This window comes from Pelobates fuscus, chromosome 1 (genome assembly GCF_036172605.1).
Source record: "Pelobates fuscus isolate aPelFus1 chromosome 1, aPelFus1.pri, whole genome shotgun sequence".
Lineage (NCBI taxonomy): Eukaryota > Metazoa > Chordata > Amphibia > Anura > Pelobatidae > Pelobates > Pelobates fuscus.
Genome location: NC_086317.1, coordinates 387551447 through 387572603, shown reverse-complemented (window position 1 = coordinate 387572603; position 21157 = coordinate 387551447). Strand labels below are relative to the sequence as shown.

The 21157-nt window shown below is 44.1% G+C and overlaps 1 protein-coding gene across 2 annotated transcripts in view; it reads left to right on the top strand.

Annotated features, from left to right (window-relative positions):
• Positions 1-20677, top strand: part of SLC39A5 (solute carrier family 39 member 5) — a 61031-nt gene extending 40354 nt beyond the window's left edge. For both annotated transcript variants that reach the window (XM_063426363.1, XM_063426372.1), the window contains exons 7-12: positions 7799-7951; positions 8180-8255; positions 13740-13949; positions 14043-14123; positions 19232-19422; positions 20491-20677. In XM_063426363.1, the coding sequence (XP_063282433.1) occupies positions 7799-7951; positions 8180-8255; positions 13740-13949; positions 14043-14123; positions 19232-19422; positions 20491-20634 (855 nt within the window). In that variant the 3' untranslated portion in view covers positions 20635-20677. The remainder of the gene's footprint in view (positions 1-7798; positions 7952-8179; positions 8256-13739; positions 13950-14042; positions 14124-19231; positions 19423-20490) is intronic.
• The last annotated feature ends 480 nt before the right edge of the window (positions 20678-21157 follow it).

Here is a 21157-nt window from a genome sequence, read left to right as displayed (position 1 = left end):
AGTACAGAATTTTAGGATACCATACCGTATGAACTTATCCAGATAGGATTGGATGTTCTTCTTAGCCTTCTGCGGAATGTGATATTGTCTTAGGCTCACTGGATAAACCCCATGTTTCAGTTCAATTTTTATTGGTGGAATATTGCGGGCCAGTCCTGGTGGGTTGTTCTCTGCCCAAACTCCTGGTATGTTAAACAATGTCTCATCACTCCTAGGGTTTTGGCTAGTCAACACTGTATAAAGTCGCCACTCTTCTTCCTTTGGTACGGATAAAGTCATAATACCTGAAGGTCCATTAAACTTTAAGGATGTTGTTCCATTTGGTAGGAACGTAATCTGCGCTTGTAATTTTGATAGCATATCACGTCCCAGCAATTGGACTGGACATTCAGGCATATAAAGGAATTGGTGTTTTACTACGTGGCCTCCCAATGTACAGAGTCGACTTTTAAGAACCGGTTTTTCAGCACTTCTTCCAGTTGCTCCTATCACAGTAATAGTCCTTCCAGATGGAGGAGCAACTAGATTAGTCACCACTGAATGTTCAGCACCAGTGTCGATCATGAACGCACTCCTTTTCCCCCCTATTGATACATCGACCATAGGCTCCGCTCGACCAAGGGGGATGGAGCCCGGTCGGTATCAATAGTCCTCCATGACAGTGTCAGCCAATCCTACAAAGTCCCTACCTTCTCTATCGCGGGACCTTTGCGCTGCTGGAATATACCTGTCTTCCCTAACACTTCCTCTGTTCCCATTACTCCCTCTATAACCATTACTCCCTCCGGGGCCTCCTCTACCTCTCGCTCTACCTCTAAAGTTTCCGTAGCCTGCCCTGGGTTGGTCTCTCTCGTACTGCTCTCTTTGCGGACATTCGTTCCTCCAATGCCCTTCTTCCTTGCAATACGCGCATTGATCCCTACTCAAAGGCTCCCTACTCCATCTATTATTGCCTCTATCTGGGCCCCGTTTATCTACGCCTGCGATCGCTACCGCTAGCATATCAGCCTTTTTACGCATCTTGCGCTCTTCCTCTTTCTTACTTTCTGTATCCCTGTTCATATAGACCTTATTTGCTACCTCCATTAGTTGGGTGATGGACATACCTGCAAACCCTTCTAACTTTTGTAGCTTGCGCTTAATATCTCCGTATGCTTGGCTGACAAAGGCGGAGTTAACCATTCGGGAATTGTCTGCGTCTTCCGGATTAAAGGGGGTATACAAGCGGTATGCCTCCAATAATCGGTCATAAAAGACACTGGGCGCTTCATCGCTTTTCTGGATCACCTCAACTGTCTTCGACATGTTAATGGCTTTCTTTCCTCCGGCTTTCATGCCAGCAATTATAGCGTCTCTATAGGCTCTGAGTTGAACCATATCAGCACCATTTACGTTCCAATCGGGATCGGTGTTGGGATAGTGTGTCGCGGCCCATGCTGCTGGATTGGCTTGGTTCAAAGCACGGGCTCTATCCTCTAATGCTTTAATGGCTGCTTGATTTATTCTTGTCCTTTCCTCATTGTTAAATAAAGTCATTAGTAACTGCTGGCAATCAGCCCATGTCGGATTATGCGTCTGTACTATTGAGGTGAACAGATCAGTCATAGCTTGTGGTTTCTCAGTATACGAGGAATTATGGGTCTTCCAGTTTAAAAGATCGGTTGTGGTAAATGGGACATATACGAAGACTGGGTCAGCGTGTGCCATTTGACCTGCGGCATCGATATAAGCTGACCCGGGATTCAGACGAAGAGGCATCTGATAGTGCTTTAATTGTTGGGCACCAGTCAACTGTCGGGTTTGGATGGGGCTACGTAGAGAGGCGTCAGTCATGGGTTCCGGTCGGGGAGAGATAGGGTATGGGGATGTGGGAGGTCGGTTTTGGGAAAAGGTCGTAAATAAAACACTTCGAGCCGAGCTAGATGAAGCTTGACCGGAAGTCTGAAGTGGCGCCAAATCAGGATATTCGTTTCTAATGGGGGTGGATTCTGGTTCCGGAAGGGGAGATTTAGTACGAGGGGGGGTGGATCCTGTACTGGAGGAGGAAGCGGAAGTGGATGAGGGTAATGAGGGGAGGGGTGCAGGACTTCCTGCGTTTGCGTCACTTCTTCTTAACGGAAAGTAAGGGGGCGGCAAAGGGATCTCGGACTCAGGGGGCGTGTCCAAAATGGGCCTAACACCAGTCCTAGTGGACGAGCAAGTCCTAGCTACCATGAGGCGACACTGCTCCTCGTGGCATGTCTGGAGCCATTTTGGCGAGTCATTTACGGCCTGTCTCCAACAGTCAATATAAGGAAACTGGCCGTAAAGTTCAGGCCTACCCGATACAGCCACGTGTAAGCGCTGTACCAGAGTTGGATCCAAACTGCCACGTGGCGGCCATGCCGCAACCAAAGTAGGCCACTCCCTAGTACACAAAGTGACCAAACGTACAGGAGACATCTTTACCCCAAAATCACAAACTTTGAATCCCTTTTTAAAATTCTTAACCATACATCCTAAGGGATCCGGAATCGTTGACTGCGACGCACCCATACTTAACAATGGAACGTCGTCGACAACGAATACTATACACGCGTACTATTCAACAGTCACACCCGTTTCCTCTGGCAACAGCACCACGTGGTACGGTTACCAAGTGAAACGTACACAATAACAATAAACACTCAGGGAATTCCCGTACACACACAGCTGTTACACCAGTCACTATATAATCAATATTATGCCCTTTGGCGTAACTATACAGTCACCCACGCTATAATTCTCTATATACGAATTACCCGTCTATAACACACCCCAGTAACATCGTCTTTTACAAATAGCGGTTACAGTACGGTTAGCATAGGTCAAAGCACAAGTTAAGGTCACAATACAATTATTAGTGGTTATGGTGTTAAACATGCAATGGACGACAATGATTAGTACTTATTATATAATGTCAGTAAATATACAGGGTTATGGTACCGTGCACTATAATACAGCAACACACTATTAACACTCTCGCTAGACGGCTGAGCTCGCGCTATCTAACAAGATATACACTTTACTAAAACAATCGTTAACACATTTACAATTCCCAACTAAACTATTGGCCAGTACCTTGAATGGACTACCTAAAACTATATACACCCGTTTTGGTTAGCCACACTGCCCAATCACCACATATATAGCGAGCTAGAGAACCGAATTTACACAGGCGCCTCTTAGTCGCACTATCAAAAGTCTAGTGGGTTCCAAATTTACACGCCTTCCCACTTAGCCCAGATAGGATGAGAACTAGCGAACCGAATTTACACAGGCGCCGCTTAGTCTCCCGGTCCCTCCGACCTAGCGAACGTAATATACACCCTAGAACGCTAGTCTAGACAAGACACCGGTGTCCGGCTAGGGCTATTTACACCAGGACCCCGCCTGACTAACCAAATCAAACGGTCTGACTAAAGAGCGTTCGATCGAGCGGTGCGCCTTCGCTCCTTCCCTCCGACAGAGGGGGCAGATACACAGATTCAAAACCCCTTTGGGCCTACCGCACAATCGGTATACCCCTAGTGGGTCCTGCCGTCTAAAACAGCAGTTGTCTTACCTCCTCGTTCCTGAACCTGAGTTCACACTCATCGACGGGGACACCCCAGCACTTCTCACGTAGAGGCCGATGATCTCCTGGACAACAGACCAGTGGCGCCGAGACGAAGGGAGGTCCACGCAGAAGTTCAGGGGTGCAGCCGTAGAGAACGTGGGCAAAGATAGACCGTCTCACGCCTCTGCCTCTCAGCTACCGTTGAACGATGAGCTTCCCGGCCAATGCACCAAATGATACCGGAGAAACTGACGGAAGCCAAGCACAGAGAGATGGACACAGGTTTCTTCAGGAAGGAAGAGATTCTTTATTGGATCACCGATCGGGACTCAGAGGGACTAGCGTCACCAAAATACAGCAAAGTCTGAGTACTGAATACATAGAGTACATTCCTTATATAGCACTGTAGCTCCTCCCACAATTAACTACACCCACACATACCCTTAACCTATTTAATAAATAGAGTCTAAACTCATCCATCCGGTCTAACCACGTGGCTCATCTGATACAAAGGAGAGGGACGCGTAATTCCAGTTCTTACATTCCTGCACCTGGTCAGTACAGTGATAACAGTATCTTAGCTACGTGTAATTAACTAACTGATACTACAAACACATATACATACATATGCCTTGTGGCAATCTTAGCCTGCTAAACTTGTATTTTACTGGAATTACATCACAATATTGCCCAATATAGCTATTGAACCAACATCAAATATTCACTCAAGTAATCAATAACAGATTGCTGTCTTACCTGCTAGAGCTGGATCTATTTACAGCACTTCACAAGTAGTTTAAAGAGCTCCTAACATTAATGCAAACTGTGCATAAATCTCAAATGTATTTTCAGTTTGTGTACAAATTATTACATTATTATTAATTAAAATAATGGAATTGAGGGATTTTTGAGACACTATAAAGAACCACGAGATATAATGATATAATATTAAATGTTTTGAATGTCTACTGTTAATTATATTTGTTCTGCAGGTATTTCTATAAGAAAAAAAGTGACAAACAATGCTTTAGTTGCCCAGCTGATCATATGGATATGTACCATTGCTTTTGGGGTTATCCAGTAATTGAAACATTCTGGGTGGAGATCAACACCATTTAATATTCCCCTTAGGCCAGAGTGTTTAATGCTGGGTCTCATTCCCAACCACCATTACCCTAATGAAAACATTAGTAAAATAAATGCGGTGGTGTTGCAGGTCTGGAACCAAGCAGACTGTCTTTCGGTGTTCATTTTTCTGGCAAAATTGCATAATTTATTTAGAATGGATTGGCTCCTCACACTAGGATACACAGCTCAGTATTCTTCTGTAGTGGTGGCGGGCTGCACACCTTTACCAATTTCAACATAATTAGCTGATGGCCTCTTCTCGGCTTTATTACATTTGGTTATATTGGCCTCAGAATACCATCATAAAGTTCAAAGAATAATTTTCAATTTCCTGTATAGTGGAAAGCTGAGAACGACTCTGTAACTCACAGATTGTGGTTTTCTGACTATTTTTTTTTTAATCAGTAGAGGTTGAAAATTCTAATATAAATGGCTACCTCCACATTTAAACATGTTTTTTTTTTTTTTTAATTCTTTATTTTTGTTGTGCAGAAATTAGACAGACAAGTTTGCCGAGCCACGACAGTAAATACAGATTTTCCAAGAGGCATAAGACTGTGGCATATGATAGAACTGCACATTTTAAATGTAAACATACTAATGCATATAATTTGCTTAACAGGAAAATTGTAGGGTTGCTTGAGACATACTATATAGATTGACATTAACGTAGTCGATTATGATAAAATCAAGATAAAGAGAAAGTAACATGCTAAACCGCGGTTTATTTTTCAGCAGGGTAGCCGCTGGGCACCGTGGTCGGTGTGGGCGCGTGGGGTACTAACGGGGTGTAAAATTATGGTTGCACTGTCATGCCCATCTCAGCCCGAATACACCCACAGCAGTAGGGAGGATGTCAGTTAAATAGGCTGGTGTGACCTCAGCGAAATGCCGCCCGGGCAGGGAGCCTGCATGGCCCAATCTAGCTGTATTATTACAGTATGCTTACGTTGAACAGTTGTCATGGGATAGCAGGCTACATGGCTACATACACAGTGATTAATTAGCGCATGGCATTGCAGAGTTGGAGCCCTGTTTTACAGCCAATATAATAAACCTGGTTAAGGCATCCAAGGCCATCTATAATATAAATAGGACCCTGGGCAAAGAATTTTGTTGGGCCCCCTCGGCCCTGCGACCCTCTCAATCCACCAACCCCCCAATTACGCCCAACCCCCAATCACACTGACATATTGACACATACACACACACACAGACAGACATATTAAAACATTCACAGATACATACTGAAACACACATACACTGACACACAAATATATACTGGCAGACATATTGACACACATTCAGACATACTGACACACACACAGACACATACACTGACAGATATACTGACACACATACAGACACATACACTGACAGACATATTGACACACACAGGCATACTGACATACACACAGACACACTGACACACACAGGCATACTGACATACACACAGACATACTGACACACACAGACAGACATACTAACACACACACACATACACAGACACATACACTGACAGAAATACTGACACACACACAGACATACTGACACACACACAGACAGAAATACTGACACACACACACACAGACATCCTGACACACACACACACACAAACATACAGACACACACACACACAGACATACTGACACACACACAGACATACTGACACACACACAGACATGCTGACACACACAGGCATACTGACACACAGGCATACTGACACACACAGGCATACTGACACAGACAGACATACTGACACACACACAGACAGACATACTGACACACACACAGACAGACATACTGACACACACACAGACAGAAATACTGACACACACACAGACAGACATATTGACACACACACTGACAGAAGTATTGACACACACAGACAGACATACTGACACACACACAGACAGACATACTGACACACACAGGCATACTGATATACACACACATATACACTGAAACACAGACAGACATACACACACAAACATACTGACATACATTTAGCTACCCTCCAACCACCCTTACCTTTTCTGGAGGGTGGTTTCCCTGGGGAACAGTGGCAGGCTGAGGCAGTTGGGAGTTCTTCTCTGAAACTCCCCTCCTCCCTGCCTTTCTCCTCCTGTGCGGCTCTGATCTCCGGTGGGAGGAAGTGACGCGCGGCACTCACTTCCTCCCAGCCGGCTGACGAACAGGAAGGGGCCCGGTCGCGCTCTTTAAGCGTAACAGCGCCCGACTGGGCCCCTGCTGACACATGCCCACCGGGTGGCCCTTAGTGCATGGGCCACCCGGGGGCCCTCTTTAGCATGCGGGATGGTGCGGCTCTGTGCAGCCGCACCACCGGGTCCAAGGGGGGGCTGCCCAAATCGCGGGGCCCACGGAGCAGCTGCTCTGGGCCCCCCAGGAGCAACTGGGCCCGGGGCAGCTGCCCCGTTTGCCCCGCGCTAAAGACGGCCCTGAAGGCATCATATCATAGCTGGAGGAGGCAGATAGGTTTAGCCTAGGATACATACTTTACATGGTAGTGCATGGTATTATATGATTATATTCTTTCGGCAGAGCGTATGATTGACTTTAAAAATAAAATGTAAATAAGAACAACATCACAAACCGAAATTAAAGATTCCTACTGGAGCTAAAGATAATGTTGTACCGCTGTGCCACCTTAAATATATCTTACATAGATGGAGGTCAAAATAATAACATGTGCTGGTACTATGCCCACAAGATGAAACATGTCGTCGTTTTTTTTTGTTTTTTTTTAACTTTAAATTGAAGTTTATTTTAATCTATTTGCCTTATTATTTTCAACTGATTTAAGGAAATATATTTTCAAGTGACCACTCCCCACTAATGCAGAGTATTATATTTGTATTCACATACAAGCTCAAGCTGCATTATATTGTATGTGTTTCAAAGCATATTTGATACTGCTTTTGTTGAAAAGTAATTGACCTTTTGTCGTTTCATGAAAAGTTATAGGAAATTTATTTATGTGAGCATAACTCAGTCTGTCTTTGAATATTAAACCACTCCCATAAAAGCTGGTTTCCAAGTCAGAAGTTCGTAACTTGAATTATTTTATTATAGGCCCAGGAAGATCACAAAGAGTCTCAAGATGGTGGGGAATCACATTCCATAGAGCCTGTTCTGAAAGGACTTACTGTACTTGGTGGTATTTACCTACTCTTTCTTATTGAAAATCTCATGGGCCTTATGAATCAAAGACGGAGAAGGCGGAAGGTGAGTGCTGTGAAACTTTTGTAAGGAAAAGAGCAACAATCAGTCATAAATTTGAATCCTTTATATGTCAGTAACAAACATTTACAGCTCATAACAGGACAAGAATTTAAATATCAGGTGGAATTTCCATATAGGTTAGGCTCATTATTGTATGTGCTGTTTTAAAAACTCAAATGATCTTCTACAGGTCGTACAATAACATTTTGTGTGTTTACATTCAACCTTCAGATAAATGCAAAGCGGAAAGTCCCTGTTCCAGTTGAGGACTGCACAACTGTGTTACGAGATCTTGGCCACTCAGTTGGTAAGCAACTAGCTCGTTCCACAATGATATCAGTGTTGTGATAAACTAATGATGCTTATTGTATTGGGGATGCTATTACGGATGTGCATGGGCAAAAAATTTGGTACGGTTCGGCACTTCCGAAATTCAGGACTTCGGCACTTCGACACTTCCGTAATTCGGGACTTTCGGGACTTAGCACTTCGGGAATTCGAGACTTCGGCAATTCCCTAACCCTAACCCATAACCCTATCCTTACCTCTAACCCTTCCCTTAACCCTAACCCTAACTCCACCCCTAAACCTACCCTGAACCCAAACCCTACCCCTAACCCTACCCTTAACTCTAACCCTAACCCTACCCTTAACCCTACCCTTACCCTACCCTATTGGTACTATGTTATCTCCCTCTCCTGTTTTGCCACTTTTCAGTAATCCGAAGCACTTCGGCACTTCCAAATTTCGGAAATTCGGTTCGGTTCGGAACTTTCTAAATTCGGCAATTTGAGACTTAGGCAATTCGGTTCGGCACTTCCGAAATTTGCCACTTCGGAAATGTGGAAATTCGGAAGCATCTGAATTGCCGAAACGAATTGCACATGTTTAGATGCTATTTCACTGTGTGTGTGTGTCTGACTGATTTAAATGTATTAATATACCTTTTTATGTAGGCACCTGGTCCTAACCAGGGCCGTTTTTAAGGAGGGGCAAAAGGGGCAGCTGCCCTGGGCCCAGTTACTCCTGGGGGCCCTAAGGCAGCTGCCCCATGGGCCCCCTGCAGCACCTGAGGTAATCAGGGGCCCCGGCCCTTTAATACTGCTCTGGACCTGGCCCCTGTAATATGGGGGTTGGCTGAATACATACTCACAGCTAGCCCCCTGCACACACTGCCCTGTGATCCCTTTTCTTCCCCTGGCATGCTGGGAGGAAGTGAGGTCAGATCGCCTCCTCCTCAGTGCCGCTGGGGAGGGGGCACACACCACATGGAGGAGAATACAAGCATTGTGGGGGGTCAGTGCCGCAGGGGAGGGGGCACACACCACATGGAGGCATTGTGGGGGAGAGGGACTGAGAAAGCTGATAGCAGACTCCCATCAGCCTGGGCCAGCAAGCTCCCACTGGACCCCAGGGAAGCCACCCCTCTGTACCCAAAAGGTAAGGAGACAGGAGGGTGGCTAAATATTGTTTGTTTTTTGTTTTGCTTATTTCTGATATCACTTTCATTCAAGTGTTGGTGTTTGTAATGTAACACACAGGGACTAAGTACATGTTAAAAATCCTAGAAGAACCTGGCAGTTCCCTATTAAATATAAATGTAAAAAGTATGTATGTTAACATATTATTGCATCAAGTGTTATCAAAGGCTGTACACCATTTCCAAATGTCACTTTTGCCAAATTCTGGACCTGGGTATGTAAGAACAGAGTTGAGACATTATATTGGCCAAGGTTGCTGGGAGTTGCTGTCCAAGAGCTGCTAGAAGGCAGAGATTAAAATATGTAAATGTGCACATATATGTGTGTGTGTGTCAGTGTGTGTATCTGGTTATGTCCTTGTGTCCTTGTGTGTATCTGGCTGTGTTTGTCTGTGTGTCAGTGTTTCTGTGTGTATGTATACCTGTGTATGTGTACTTGTGTGTCAGTGTGTATGTGTACCTGTGTGTGTGTGTGTGTGTATGCATGTGTCAGTGTGTGTAAGTGTGCATCTGAGTGTGTGGTAATGCATACATCCCAGCATTTTAATGCCAACACAAATACACTCCTATATTACATCTCTAGCACTGTATACATATACACCCCTGCATTTATACCTTTATGTATGTGTGTATCTGAGTGTGTGTGTGTGTGTATATACCTGTGTCAGTGTGTGTGTGTGTGTGTGTGTGTGTATCTCTGTGTGTGGATGTGCCAGTGTGTGTGTGTGTGTGTATTAAAGTGCTTGTATCTGTTTGTCAAAGGGTGTGTATCTGAGTGTGTGTATGTATGTGCCAGTATGTGTCAAGGTGTGAGCATGTGTCAGTGTGCTTTTGTGTGTTTCTGCGTGTTAATGTGTATATGTATATGTGTTATAGAAATCACACAACATGCAAACAGACCCTTGCAAACACAAACATTACATACAAGCACACCAGTTTGCTGAAACACCAATACTACACACAAATGTACATATGCATTTAAAACACAACACTACATCCAAACACCCCCCTGCATGCAAATACAAACATTACATGCAAACACATTCCTGTATTAAAACGCTAAAATTATATACAAACACAAACTCTACACACAAAAGTACACCTGCATTTAAAAGCCAACACTACAGACAATCACACACCCCTGCATTCAAACGCAAACACTACACACAAGTACACCACTGCATTCCAATGGTAACAGTACATACAAATACACCCCTACATGCACACATGCACTCTATACAATAACATGCTGACATTCAATTGCACAAACACTGCTCAAAAATACAACCCTGCAAGGATGGTAGATCCCCAGCTGGCATAGCATCGCAGGAGTTGTATGACAGATGGGGATCTATCTTTTCTTTACTCTTGTGCTACAGGGCAGGCCTGAATTTTTTTTTGCACCAAGGCACTCTCTACATTAGTTTCGCCTCTAGGTTGGGGTGGAGGGAGTGATTGCATGCCCAGGGGGCCCAAGCAGATGCTTGCCCAGGGTCCAATCAATATTAAAGACGGCCCTGGTCCTAACCTTGACTTTCCTTTATTACGGAACAATATAAACGATAACCAGAACTGTAAGAGAGAGATTTGATATACACTGCAATCTCTATAATGTGCAGTTTGAGCCCAGTTGATGTTTATTGGATTGTATTCTGGGAAATGTTTTCATTACAGATGATCGACATGCCATGTTTAATGTCAAATACATTTTGTTCATTCCCAGATATGATTAGATCCAATTACACTGAGAAGCACATCTACAGATATGTCTTGCAATGTATGTTTTCAGCTAGGTTTGTGATGCATTTATGTGAAAAAAATAAGAAAATATAAGTGCAGGCTAAAAACACTTAGTGTATTGTCACTAAGTACACGTATATAAAAACAGAAATACCACAGAAAAAAAGTGTTAAAGTGCACACTGTAAAAATTATTTTCCTTTAAAATACAATAAGATATGATGGGTCTTTTTCTTGATAAAACCCTAAATCATACAAATACAAAACAGAGGAACCATAGTGTAGAATTATGCAATTCTGTCATTTACCAGTTTAGCAACTAACTCTGCTAGGTTATCCAATTCCAATCTAATTTGACTAGTTTAGCCTTCATTTTGCAATTCAGATTTAATTTGCTAAAATTTGAAAGCGTGGATATTTATTACAGGGTGAATAGCTCGGAATTTAAAGTAACTGGAAAAATTCCCCAAGTCACATCTAGTTTTCAGTTCAGCTACTTTAGCCTAAATTTTTGACTCCATAATGGCAAACAGATTTCCCTATGATTCATCAGCTTGTTCACATAGATATCATTTATATCCTTGAATATTCTGTTTTTGCAAAAAAAAGCATACAAGCCTTTTTAAAAAAATATCTATAGAATTTCACAAGACAACCGGGTTAAACAGAGATTTTCACATCTTTATTGTTCTTCCCTTTCCTCTGCTTTACGTGAAAACGCCTTTATTCCAGTCTCAATTGGTGAAATCTTGTCTGTTGTATGTTCCTGTTAATGTACGGGTTAGCACATAGTGGTTTGTACTGAGTCTGTATTTATTTGTATAATACCATCATATACCCTCTGAGGCAGGGGCGTACCTGGAGCATTTGGCACCTGGGGTGGATCCTATATTTGTCTTAAAAATGTTTTTAAAAAACGCAATTTTTGAAAACGTATTTTTAGCAGTGTTTGTATTTTTTTTTATGTATTTAGCACCGAGCAGCGTTTGTGCTTGAATGTAAGCATGTTTTTGTATGGAGTATGTGTGAGTGAATGTATGGGTGTGTTTGCGTGTATTGGCATTTGAATGCAGGCGTGCATTTTTCTGTAGTGTGGTTTTTGAATATGGTGGTGTTGGTGGGAGGAAGAGGTGGGTAATACTGTGATGGAGGGGGTGATGTGTGAGGGGGGGGGGTGATGGTGAGAGGGAGGGGGGTGATGGTTTTAGGGAGGAGGGAAGGTGAGAGGGAGTGGGGAGTAATACTGTGATGGAGGGGGTGATGGTGAGAGGGAGGGGGGTGATGGTGAGAGGGAAGGGGGTGATGGTGAGAGGGAGGGGGGGTGAGAGGGAGGGGGGGTGATGGTGAGAGGGAGGGGGGTGATGGTGAGAGGGAGGGGGGGTGATGGTGAGAGGGAAGGGGGGTGATGGTGAGAGGGAAGGGGGGTGATGGTGAGAGGGAAGGGGGGTGATGGTGAGAGGGAAGGGGGGTGATGGTGAGAGGGAAGGGGGGTGATGGTGAGAGGGAGGGGGGGTGATGGTGAGAGGGAGGGGGGGTGATGGTGAGAGGGAGGGGGGGTGATGGTGAGAGGGAGGGGGGTGATGGTGAGAGGGAGGGGGGGTGATGGTGAGAGGGAAGGGGGTGATGGTGAGAGGGAGGGGGTGATGGTGAGAGGGGTGGTGGTGTGAGGGGAGTGATGTGAAGGCGAGAGGGGCTCATGTTAGAGGGAGATGGTGAGAGGGAAGGGGGGTGATGGTGAGAGGGAAGGGGGGTGATGGTGAGAGGGAAGGGGGGTGATGGTGAGAGGGAGGGGGGGTGATGGTGAGAGGGGTGGTGGTGTGAGGGGAGTGATGTGAAGGCGAGAGGGGCTCATGTTAGAGGGAGATGGTGAGAGGGAAGGGGGGTGATGGTGAGAGGGAAGGGGGGTGATGGTGAGAGGGAAGGGGGGTGATGGTGAGAGGGAAGGGGGGTGATGGTGAGAGGAAAGGGGGTGATGGTGAGAGGAAAGAGGGGGTGATGGTGAGAGGAAAGAGGGGGTGGTGATGATGATGATGATGATGATGAGAGGAAAGAGGGGGTGATGTGAGAGTGAGAGGGGGGGTGATGGTGAGAGGGAGGGGGGTGATGGGGGAGACTAAATACCTTATATCTCATCTGCCCCTTGCCTGTCCAGTCCCCCAATGTATCAGAATCACTCTGTAGTGAAGTTATATCATGCTCAGACTATATTATCTTACCTAGTCTTGCTTTCTCTGCAAATACCAACAAATGACTTTCAATGCCTACATCAAGATCATTTAGAAACGGGCCCCGGACAGAGCCATGAGGAACTCCACTTACCAGTTTTGTCCAATTTGAAAATGTTCAGTTTACAAATACTCTCTGCACTCTATCTTTAGGCCAGTGTTCTATCTAAGGGCACAGCCTTTCATATAAATATTTCAATATGTAAATGGTATGAGTATGACCCACTCACGAGTTAGGACAAGCTGTGTGGCGTTAAGGACCATTTGTAATAAAGACATGCGATATCATTGTTCCTGAAACTGTTAATGGCTCTTTACAATAAATCTCTTCTTGTTTTTGTTTGCAGATGCTGAGTTCTGTGAGGTTACTGGTGCAGCTGATGATCTACAGGTTAGAAATGAATTTCATGAAGAGGGACTGAGAGACCATGAATCTCGTGCATCTGTGGATCACCATGGCCACTCTCATTCTGCAGGAGCAGGGGGCATTGCAGAATTTGTATGGATGGTATTACTTGGAGATGGGATCCATAACTTCACTGATGGATTAGCTATAGGTATGACACCATTTCATATAGACCTGGTAAATACCAATTTTTCCATTTACAGTGTAAATCTAATGTGGCTGCAATTTGTGCTCTCTGTTATAGGGGCTGCTTTTTCTGCTGGCTTTTCTGGTGGTCTCAGCACTTCTGTTGCTGTATTCTGTCATGAGTTGCCTCATGAGCTGGGTATGTAAAAAAAAATGTTTTAAAAGCACATCATACATGCGGAAAATGAACAATTATTTTGATTGATCTGGTAAAATGAATGGGTTTTAATCAGTTGCATTTTACAACCTTTACATTTAAACAGTAATTGTCACAATGGTTGTACTCCTGTCTAGACCATTTAAAAATAAATAAATCTTTATTTTGGTCATTCCACTGGCAAGTAAAGCACATACATCAGTGATTGCATGAAATACACAGACAATTCCAATGCAACAATTTCTCTAGCAATATGAAAAAAATAAGTGGAATTAGTTTATTTAATTATTATTTATTTTTTTATGAAGATATGCAGAACAAAAGTGAAACTAAACAAAATCGGAGAACATATACTAGTAAAATATTCCCCTAAGGTTGTGCAAGTGTCAACAGAGGCAAGGTTACGCTATAACCCTCTGGGGATTTACCTCCCTCCCAGATTGTCAAAAGTAACTATGGATTCCCTGACTGGTTGCTGGGAGTAGGGTGGGGGGTGGGGAGGGAGGGAGGGGGGAAAAGGGGGGAATCGGGCCTCTAGGGGTCCTCCAAGGGAGGACTAGGATGTTGGTATAACAGGAAAGTAGTCAGTAGTTACTAGCTCTCACTAAAATAATAAGAGTAACAGAAAATAAGTCAAGATGAGCTCAACAGCTCATGAATAACTGCAGTTGTTGGTGGTGGAGCTTGTTAGGATTGGGTAGCCCTAATCCGGACATTTGTGGTCCGGGTACAGCATAAATGTGGACCTCTCGAATTGTAATGGCGTCTTCCCCCTACTGGCGTTGAGGTTAAGGGCTTTATTCTGCTGTGACTGGAAGTGCAGTATAAGGTCTGCTTGGGCATTCCTTGGTGCTATAGACGGCTTTGTCATTCTGAACAGGCCATCTAGCTTCACCGCCTTGGCCTATTTTGGGGACAACACAGTGTTGAACAGCAACCTTGCGCTTTAGGGAGGTTATCCTGGAGTCTTGGGTACATGTGGAGGCCTCCATTAGGGTTATCCGAGAGGTTGCGCCTTTAATGGAGTCCTTGAAGTGGGCCCTGTCTGCATCGATATTAGTTCTGAGCTCTGCCAACATGCTGCTTTTCAGCTGTACGGCGACGATGACTGGCTTATTAGTGTTTTGCTGCTGAGGTGGCTGTGCTTTTGGCAGTCCACGTGTTTTGCCACTGCTCCCAGGTCAAAAGGAATGTCCTCCGACGATAAGGAGGATTCTTCATCACCCAGCACCATTTTGTCCCATGTGGATCATTGGGAGTCTTGCAGGAGTTCCCGATGTCTTAGCTTCATGGGCCTTTATCTGTGTGGCAGATCGCCTGGTACCATGACTAGGTATCTCCGCCAAACACACTACCGAGCTATCACCAGGACACAAGCAGCGCCCCAGCCCCTAGCCGCCGCAGCTTGACCGGGGTCTTTTTGTCGCTTCCTGCCCTAGAACAGCTTCAAATGATACAGCTTCAAATGATTAAGCTCTCCTGCAGAGAGTATAGCTTGTCCACCCAAACACTAGTCAAGACTGAATGAAGGGTGAAAATGTACTGATTTATTCAGGCCAGGTTGCCTGCTTATATACACAAACTCCAGCATGGGGTCTTTATTCAGACATACAGTAACCCTGCCCAGGAGTCTGGGAGATAAGTGAGTTTTTGCCTTTGCTTAAACTATATTTTCTCCCAGAAACACAAGGTACAACCATAAAAACACCCCAAAACATGTATAAAACAGAAAGGAACCCCACAAGTCCTACATCCCCAAATAGCCCTAGTCTGAGCGCCCAAGTTGTCCAAATAGCACTCAGGTACATGCAGTGTAGGGGAATCGCCACAAAGGCAAAGTTCTGACCAGCCGCACACGTGGTCCAAAATAGTTTTTAGTACTTTGCCGGTCAACTTCCGGGAGCTCCTGCGGACTAACTACAGGGTGCATCTCCTGGCTCTCAGGGAAAGTTTGTTCGTTACAGTCTTGGGCACCCTCCCGGGCACCCTCCCTTGCTGGCGGATGGGCAAGGGGGTCAAAATACAGGACCAATATGACTGGGAACCGCAAGGTCGCATAGCCTAAAACGGATCCAGAGTACCGCTGAAGTCTGTTCGCAGGTTAGTTCTTGCGAACGACCCTGAGCGTTTTGCTGAATTCAGGAGAGGGAAGCTACCGAACCAGGGGAACCGAAGAGAAGTCTCTCGGGCCACAATCTGCCCTTACTTTTTTTTTTTTCCCCCATTAAACTTAAGTTAGCGGGGCAACGGTTTTAAAATAATTGTGTGTGTGTGTTTGTGTATCTCCGCATTTAAATGCCAGCAAAACACACAGACACACACCTGCATTCAAATGTCAACACTACATACAAACACACCTCTGTATTAAAGCACCAGCACTATAAATAAACACAACTCTGCATTCAAAAACCAACACTACACACAAATGCATGCCATCATTTAAACATCAACACTGCATACAAGCATGCTCTTACATTCAACAGCAAACACTACACACAAGCCGGGCTGCCATCAGAAATTTTGGGGCCCCTGACAAAGCACAAGGTCTGGGCTCCCCCTCATTCCCGGGCCTGCCCACACCCTACCTAGTCCGCTGACAATGATGCAGGACTGAATGTGGTGTGTATAGTGGAGGTGAATTAGAACGTGTGTAATGGATGTAGTGTTTGTGTGTATTGGATACTGTTTGTGCAGTGAATGCAGAGTGTGTGTTTGTGTAGCGGATGCAGTGTGTATAGTGAACACAGAGTGTGTTTGAGTAGTGGATGTAATGTGTGTACAGTGATGTAGTGTGTGTTTGTGTAGTGGATGTAGTGTTTGTATGTACTAGATGCAATGTGTTTAGTGGATGCAGTGTCTGTAGAGGATGTAGTGTGTGTATTAGACGCAGTGTATGTGTATAGTGAATGCAGAGTGTTTCAATTTGTGGTGGATGTAGTGTGTGTACTGTGAATACAGGATGTTTGTGTAGTGGATGCTGTGTGTACAGTTAATGCAGAGTGTGTGCATAGTTTAGTGAATGCAGAGTGTGTGTTAGGGTGTAGTGAATGCAGAGTGTCAGTGTAATGAATGTAGTGTGTGTTAATGTGTAGTGAATGTAGTGTGTGTTAATGTGTAGTGAATGCAGAGAGTGTTAATGTGTAGTGAATGCAGAGTGTTAATGTGTAGTGAATGCAGAGAGTGTGTTAGTGTGTAGCAGATGCAGAGTGTGTGTTAGTGTAGTGAATGCAGAGTGTATGCAGAGTGTGTGTCAGTATAGTGGATGCAGTGAGTGTGTTAGTGTGTAGTGTATGCAGAGTGCATGTTGTATTAGCGAATGCAGTGTGTGTATTGTATTAGTGTATGCAGTGTGTGTTGTATTAGTGTATGCAGTGTGTGTTGTATTAGTGTATGCAGTATGTGTGTTGTGTTAGTGTATGCAGTGTGTGTGTTGTATTAGTGTATGCAGTGTGTGTTGTATTAGTGTATGTTGTGTGTGTGTTGTGTTAGTGTATGCAGAGTGTGTTGTGTTAGTGTATGCATTGTGTGTTGTGTCAGTGTATGCATTGTGTGTGTGTTGTGTTAGTGTATGCAGTGTGTGTTGTGTCAGTGTATGCAGTGTGTGTGTTGTGTCAGTGTATGCAGAGTGTTTGTTGTGTCAGTGTATGCAGTGTGTGTGCGTTGTGTCAGTGTGTGTAGTGTGTGTAGTGTGTTGTGTTAGTGTATGCAGTGTGGTGTGTTAGTGTATGCAGTGTGTGTGTGTGTGTTGTGTAAGTGTATGCAGTGTGTGTTGTGTAAGTGTATGCAGTGTGTGTTGTGTTAGTGTATGCATTGTGTGTTGTGTCAGTGTATGCATTGTGTGTGTGTTGTGTTAGTGTATGCAGTGTGTGTTGTGTCAGTGTATGCAGTGTGTTTGTTGTGTCAGTGTATGCAGTGTGTGTGCGTTGTGTCAGTGTGTGTAGTGTGTGTAGTGTGTTGTGTTAGTGTATGCAGTGTGGTGTGTTAGTGTATGCAGTGTGTGTGTGTGTGTTGTGTAAGTGTATGCAGTGTGTGTTGTGTAAGTGTATGCAGTGTGTGTTGTGTTAGTGTATGCAGTGTGTGTGTTGTGTTAGTGTATGCAGTGTGTGTTGTTAGTGTATGCAGTGTGTGTGTTGTGTTAGTGTATGCAGTGTGTGTGTTGTGTTAGTGTATGCAGTGTGTGTGTGTTGTGTTAGTGTATGCAGTGTGTGTGTTGTCAGTGTATGCAGTGTGTGTGTTGTCAGTGTATGCAGGGTGTGTGTTGTGTCAGTGTATGCAGTGTGTGTGTTGTGTGTTGTGTCAATGTATGTAGTGTGTGTGTGTGTGTGTGTGTAAATGTGCAATCTGGGGGGGGGGGGGAGGGGGAGGAAGGGGCATTTTCACATACATTTAAAAAAATATTTTTTTTATTTAATTAAATGGTTTCTCCCCCCTTCCTGCTTACTTTTGTCCAGGGTGGGGGGGGAGATTCCATCCCTGGTGGTCTGGTGGGGGGCCCCCCGGCTCCCTGTTACCGCAGAGGGGGCCCAGACAGCACACTGCTTCTCCTCTTCTCTCCTCCAATAACCCTCGTCAGACCTGTGGAGCGTTGCCATGGCAACCGGGTCTCGCGAGAGTTATTAGCAGAGAGAAGAGAAGAGGCTGTGTGCTGCCTGGGCCCCCTCTGAGGGAACAGGGAGCCGGGGGCCCGCGGATGCACACATAGATAGCGAATATCGCTATCTATGTGTGCAGAGAAAGAAAGTGGGACTGCCAGAGCAGGGCCGTCATGGTTGTCACCCCCTGATGGCGGCCCTGCACACAAGTACACCTGTCCTTTCAAATGCCAACACTACACACAAATACACACAAATCTTGCAAGGTTTGGCAAATGGTCGATCCCCAGCTGGTAAAGTATTGTGGAAGTTGCACTACAACTTATAGTGGGTGAGCAAAAAACCTCTTCCACATTAGTTCTGCCAGTACTGAGAATTTGAATGTGCCCACATGAGCTGGAATTTAAGGGGCTGCCTATTGCCCCTCCTTCACCTGTAAAGCATATTTCCCTGTTAATTTTTTATCTGACCTGTTCCCCTGTAAATGTTTTGTTTTAGGTGATTTTGCCGTTTTGCTACAGACTGGAATGCCAATAAAGCGAGTACTTTTATTCAGCCTGCTTTCAGCATTCCTGTCATACCTGGGTTTGCTGACGGGAGTTTTGGTCAGTCAAAGCTCAGCAGAGGTCACACCTTGGATATTTGCTGCTACAGCTGGTATATTTCTCTACGTTGCACTGGTGGACATGGTATGTTTGGATTTAAATTACTGCAATCACAGTCTCTACATTGGTAGACATGGTATGTTTGGATTTACATTATACAGTCAGTCTGTACATGGTAGATATGGTATGTTTGGATTAACATTACACAGTCACAGTCTGTACATTGGTAGATATGGTATGTTTGGATTTAAATTACTGCAATCACAGTCTCTACATTGGTAAACATGGTATGTTTGGATCAACATTGCAGCAGTCACAGTCTGTATATTGGTAGACATGGTATGTTTGGATCAACAGGTCAGTCTGTATATTGGTAGACATGGTATGTTTGGATCAACATTACACAGTCACAGTCTGTATATTGGTAGACATGGTATGTTTGGATCGACATTATACAGTCACAGTCTGTACATTGGTAGACATGGTATGTTTGGATTAACATTACAGTCACAGTCTGTACATTGGTAGACATGGTATGTTTGGATTTACATTATACAGTCAGTCTGTACATGGTAGATATGGTATGTTTGGATTAACATTACACAGTCACAGTCTGTACATTGGTAGATATGGTATGTTTGGATTAACATTACACAGTAACAGTCTGTACATTGGTAGACATGGTATGTTTGGATTAACATTACAGTCACAGTCTGTACATTGGTAGACATGGTATGTTTGGATTTACATTGCACAGTCACAGTCTGTACATTGGTAGACATGGTATGTTTGGATCAACATTACACAGTCACAGTCTGTACATTGCTAGACATGGTGTGTTTGGATTAACATTACACAGTCACAGTCTGTACATTGGTAGACATGGTATGTTTGGATTAACATTGCACAGTCAGTCTGTACATTGGTAGACATGGTATGTTTGGATTAACATCACAGCAGTCCAAGGCTGTACATTGGTAGACATGTTATGTTTGGATTAACATTACACAGTCACAGTCTGTGAATTGCTAGACATGGTATGTTTGGACCATGAACCAGTACTCCTCTTTGGCACTATTATGCATGCATTCATTTTTTTTCTCTCTATCTATTAACAAGCAATGCAATGAACCCAATTTCTCTTTCTGTCAGCTCCCCCAGATGTTAAACCGTGGGACCTCTGATCTTTCCCAAGGAAAGGATATCTTCATCCACGGTGCTGGTTTCTTTCTTGGAGGTGTCATAATGCTGTGCATCGCACTCTTCCAGGAGGACATGGGGTTTCAAAATGTATAAGAATTTTTTTTTTACTTCAAAATAAAGTGTTCTATGAAACTTCCATTTCTGTAAATGGCACGAAGAAAACAATTCAGTACCTTTGACATTCTATACAGTCATGATCATCTGGCCCTTCTATCATAGGAAACCTAGAATTCTTAAAGCAAGGGGCTGAACTCTCACACTGCAACAATTAAGAATAGCAGTGTTCCTAGCAGATACAGCAGCTGCTCTTTAAAATGTAAATTCTAGCCGCACAAGTAATGCAAGCACACATTAAACATGGTGTATGAAACTTTACATCGAACAGGCATTCCTGAAAATACAGGGATTTCTGGCCATGTGTACAGCTTGTATGTGATTCAAAAAGAAACATGGATCTATAGGCTTAGACTATTGTTTTTATTTATAATTTTATACTTTTAGCTAGCATAAAAACATCTGCAAACAGATTGGCTATAAAATGACTAGGATTTGGCAAAATCGCTATTTTTTAAGATTCCCTTTAAACATAAGGGAGCACAACATTGCACTACGTTCA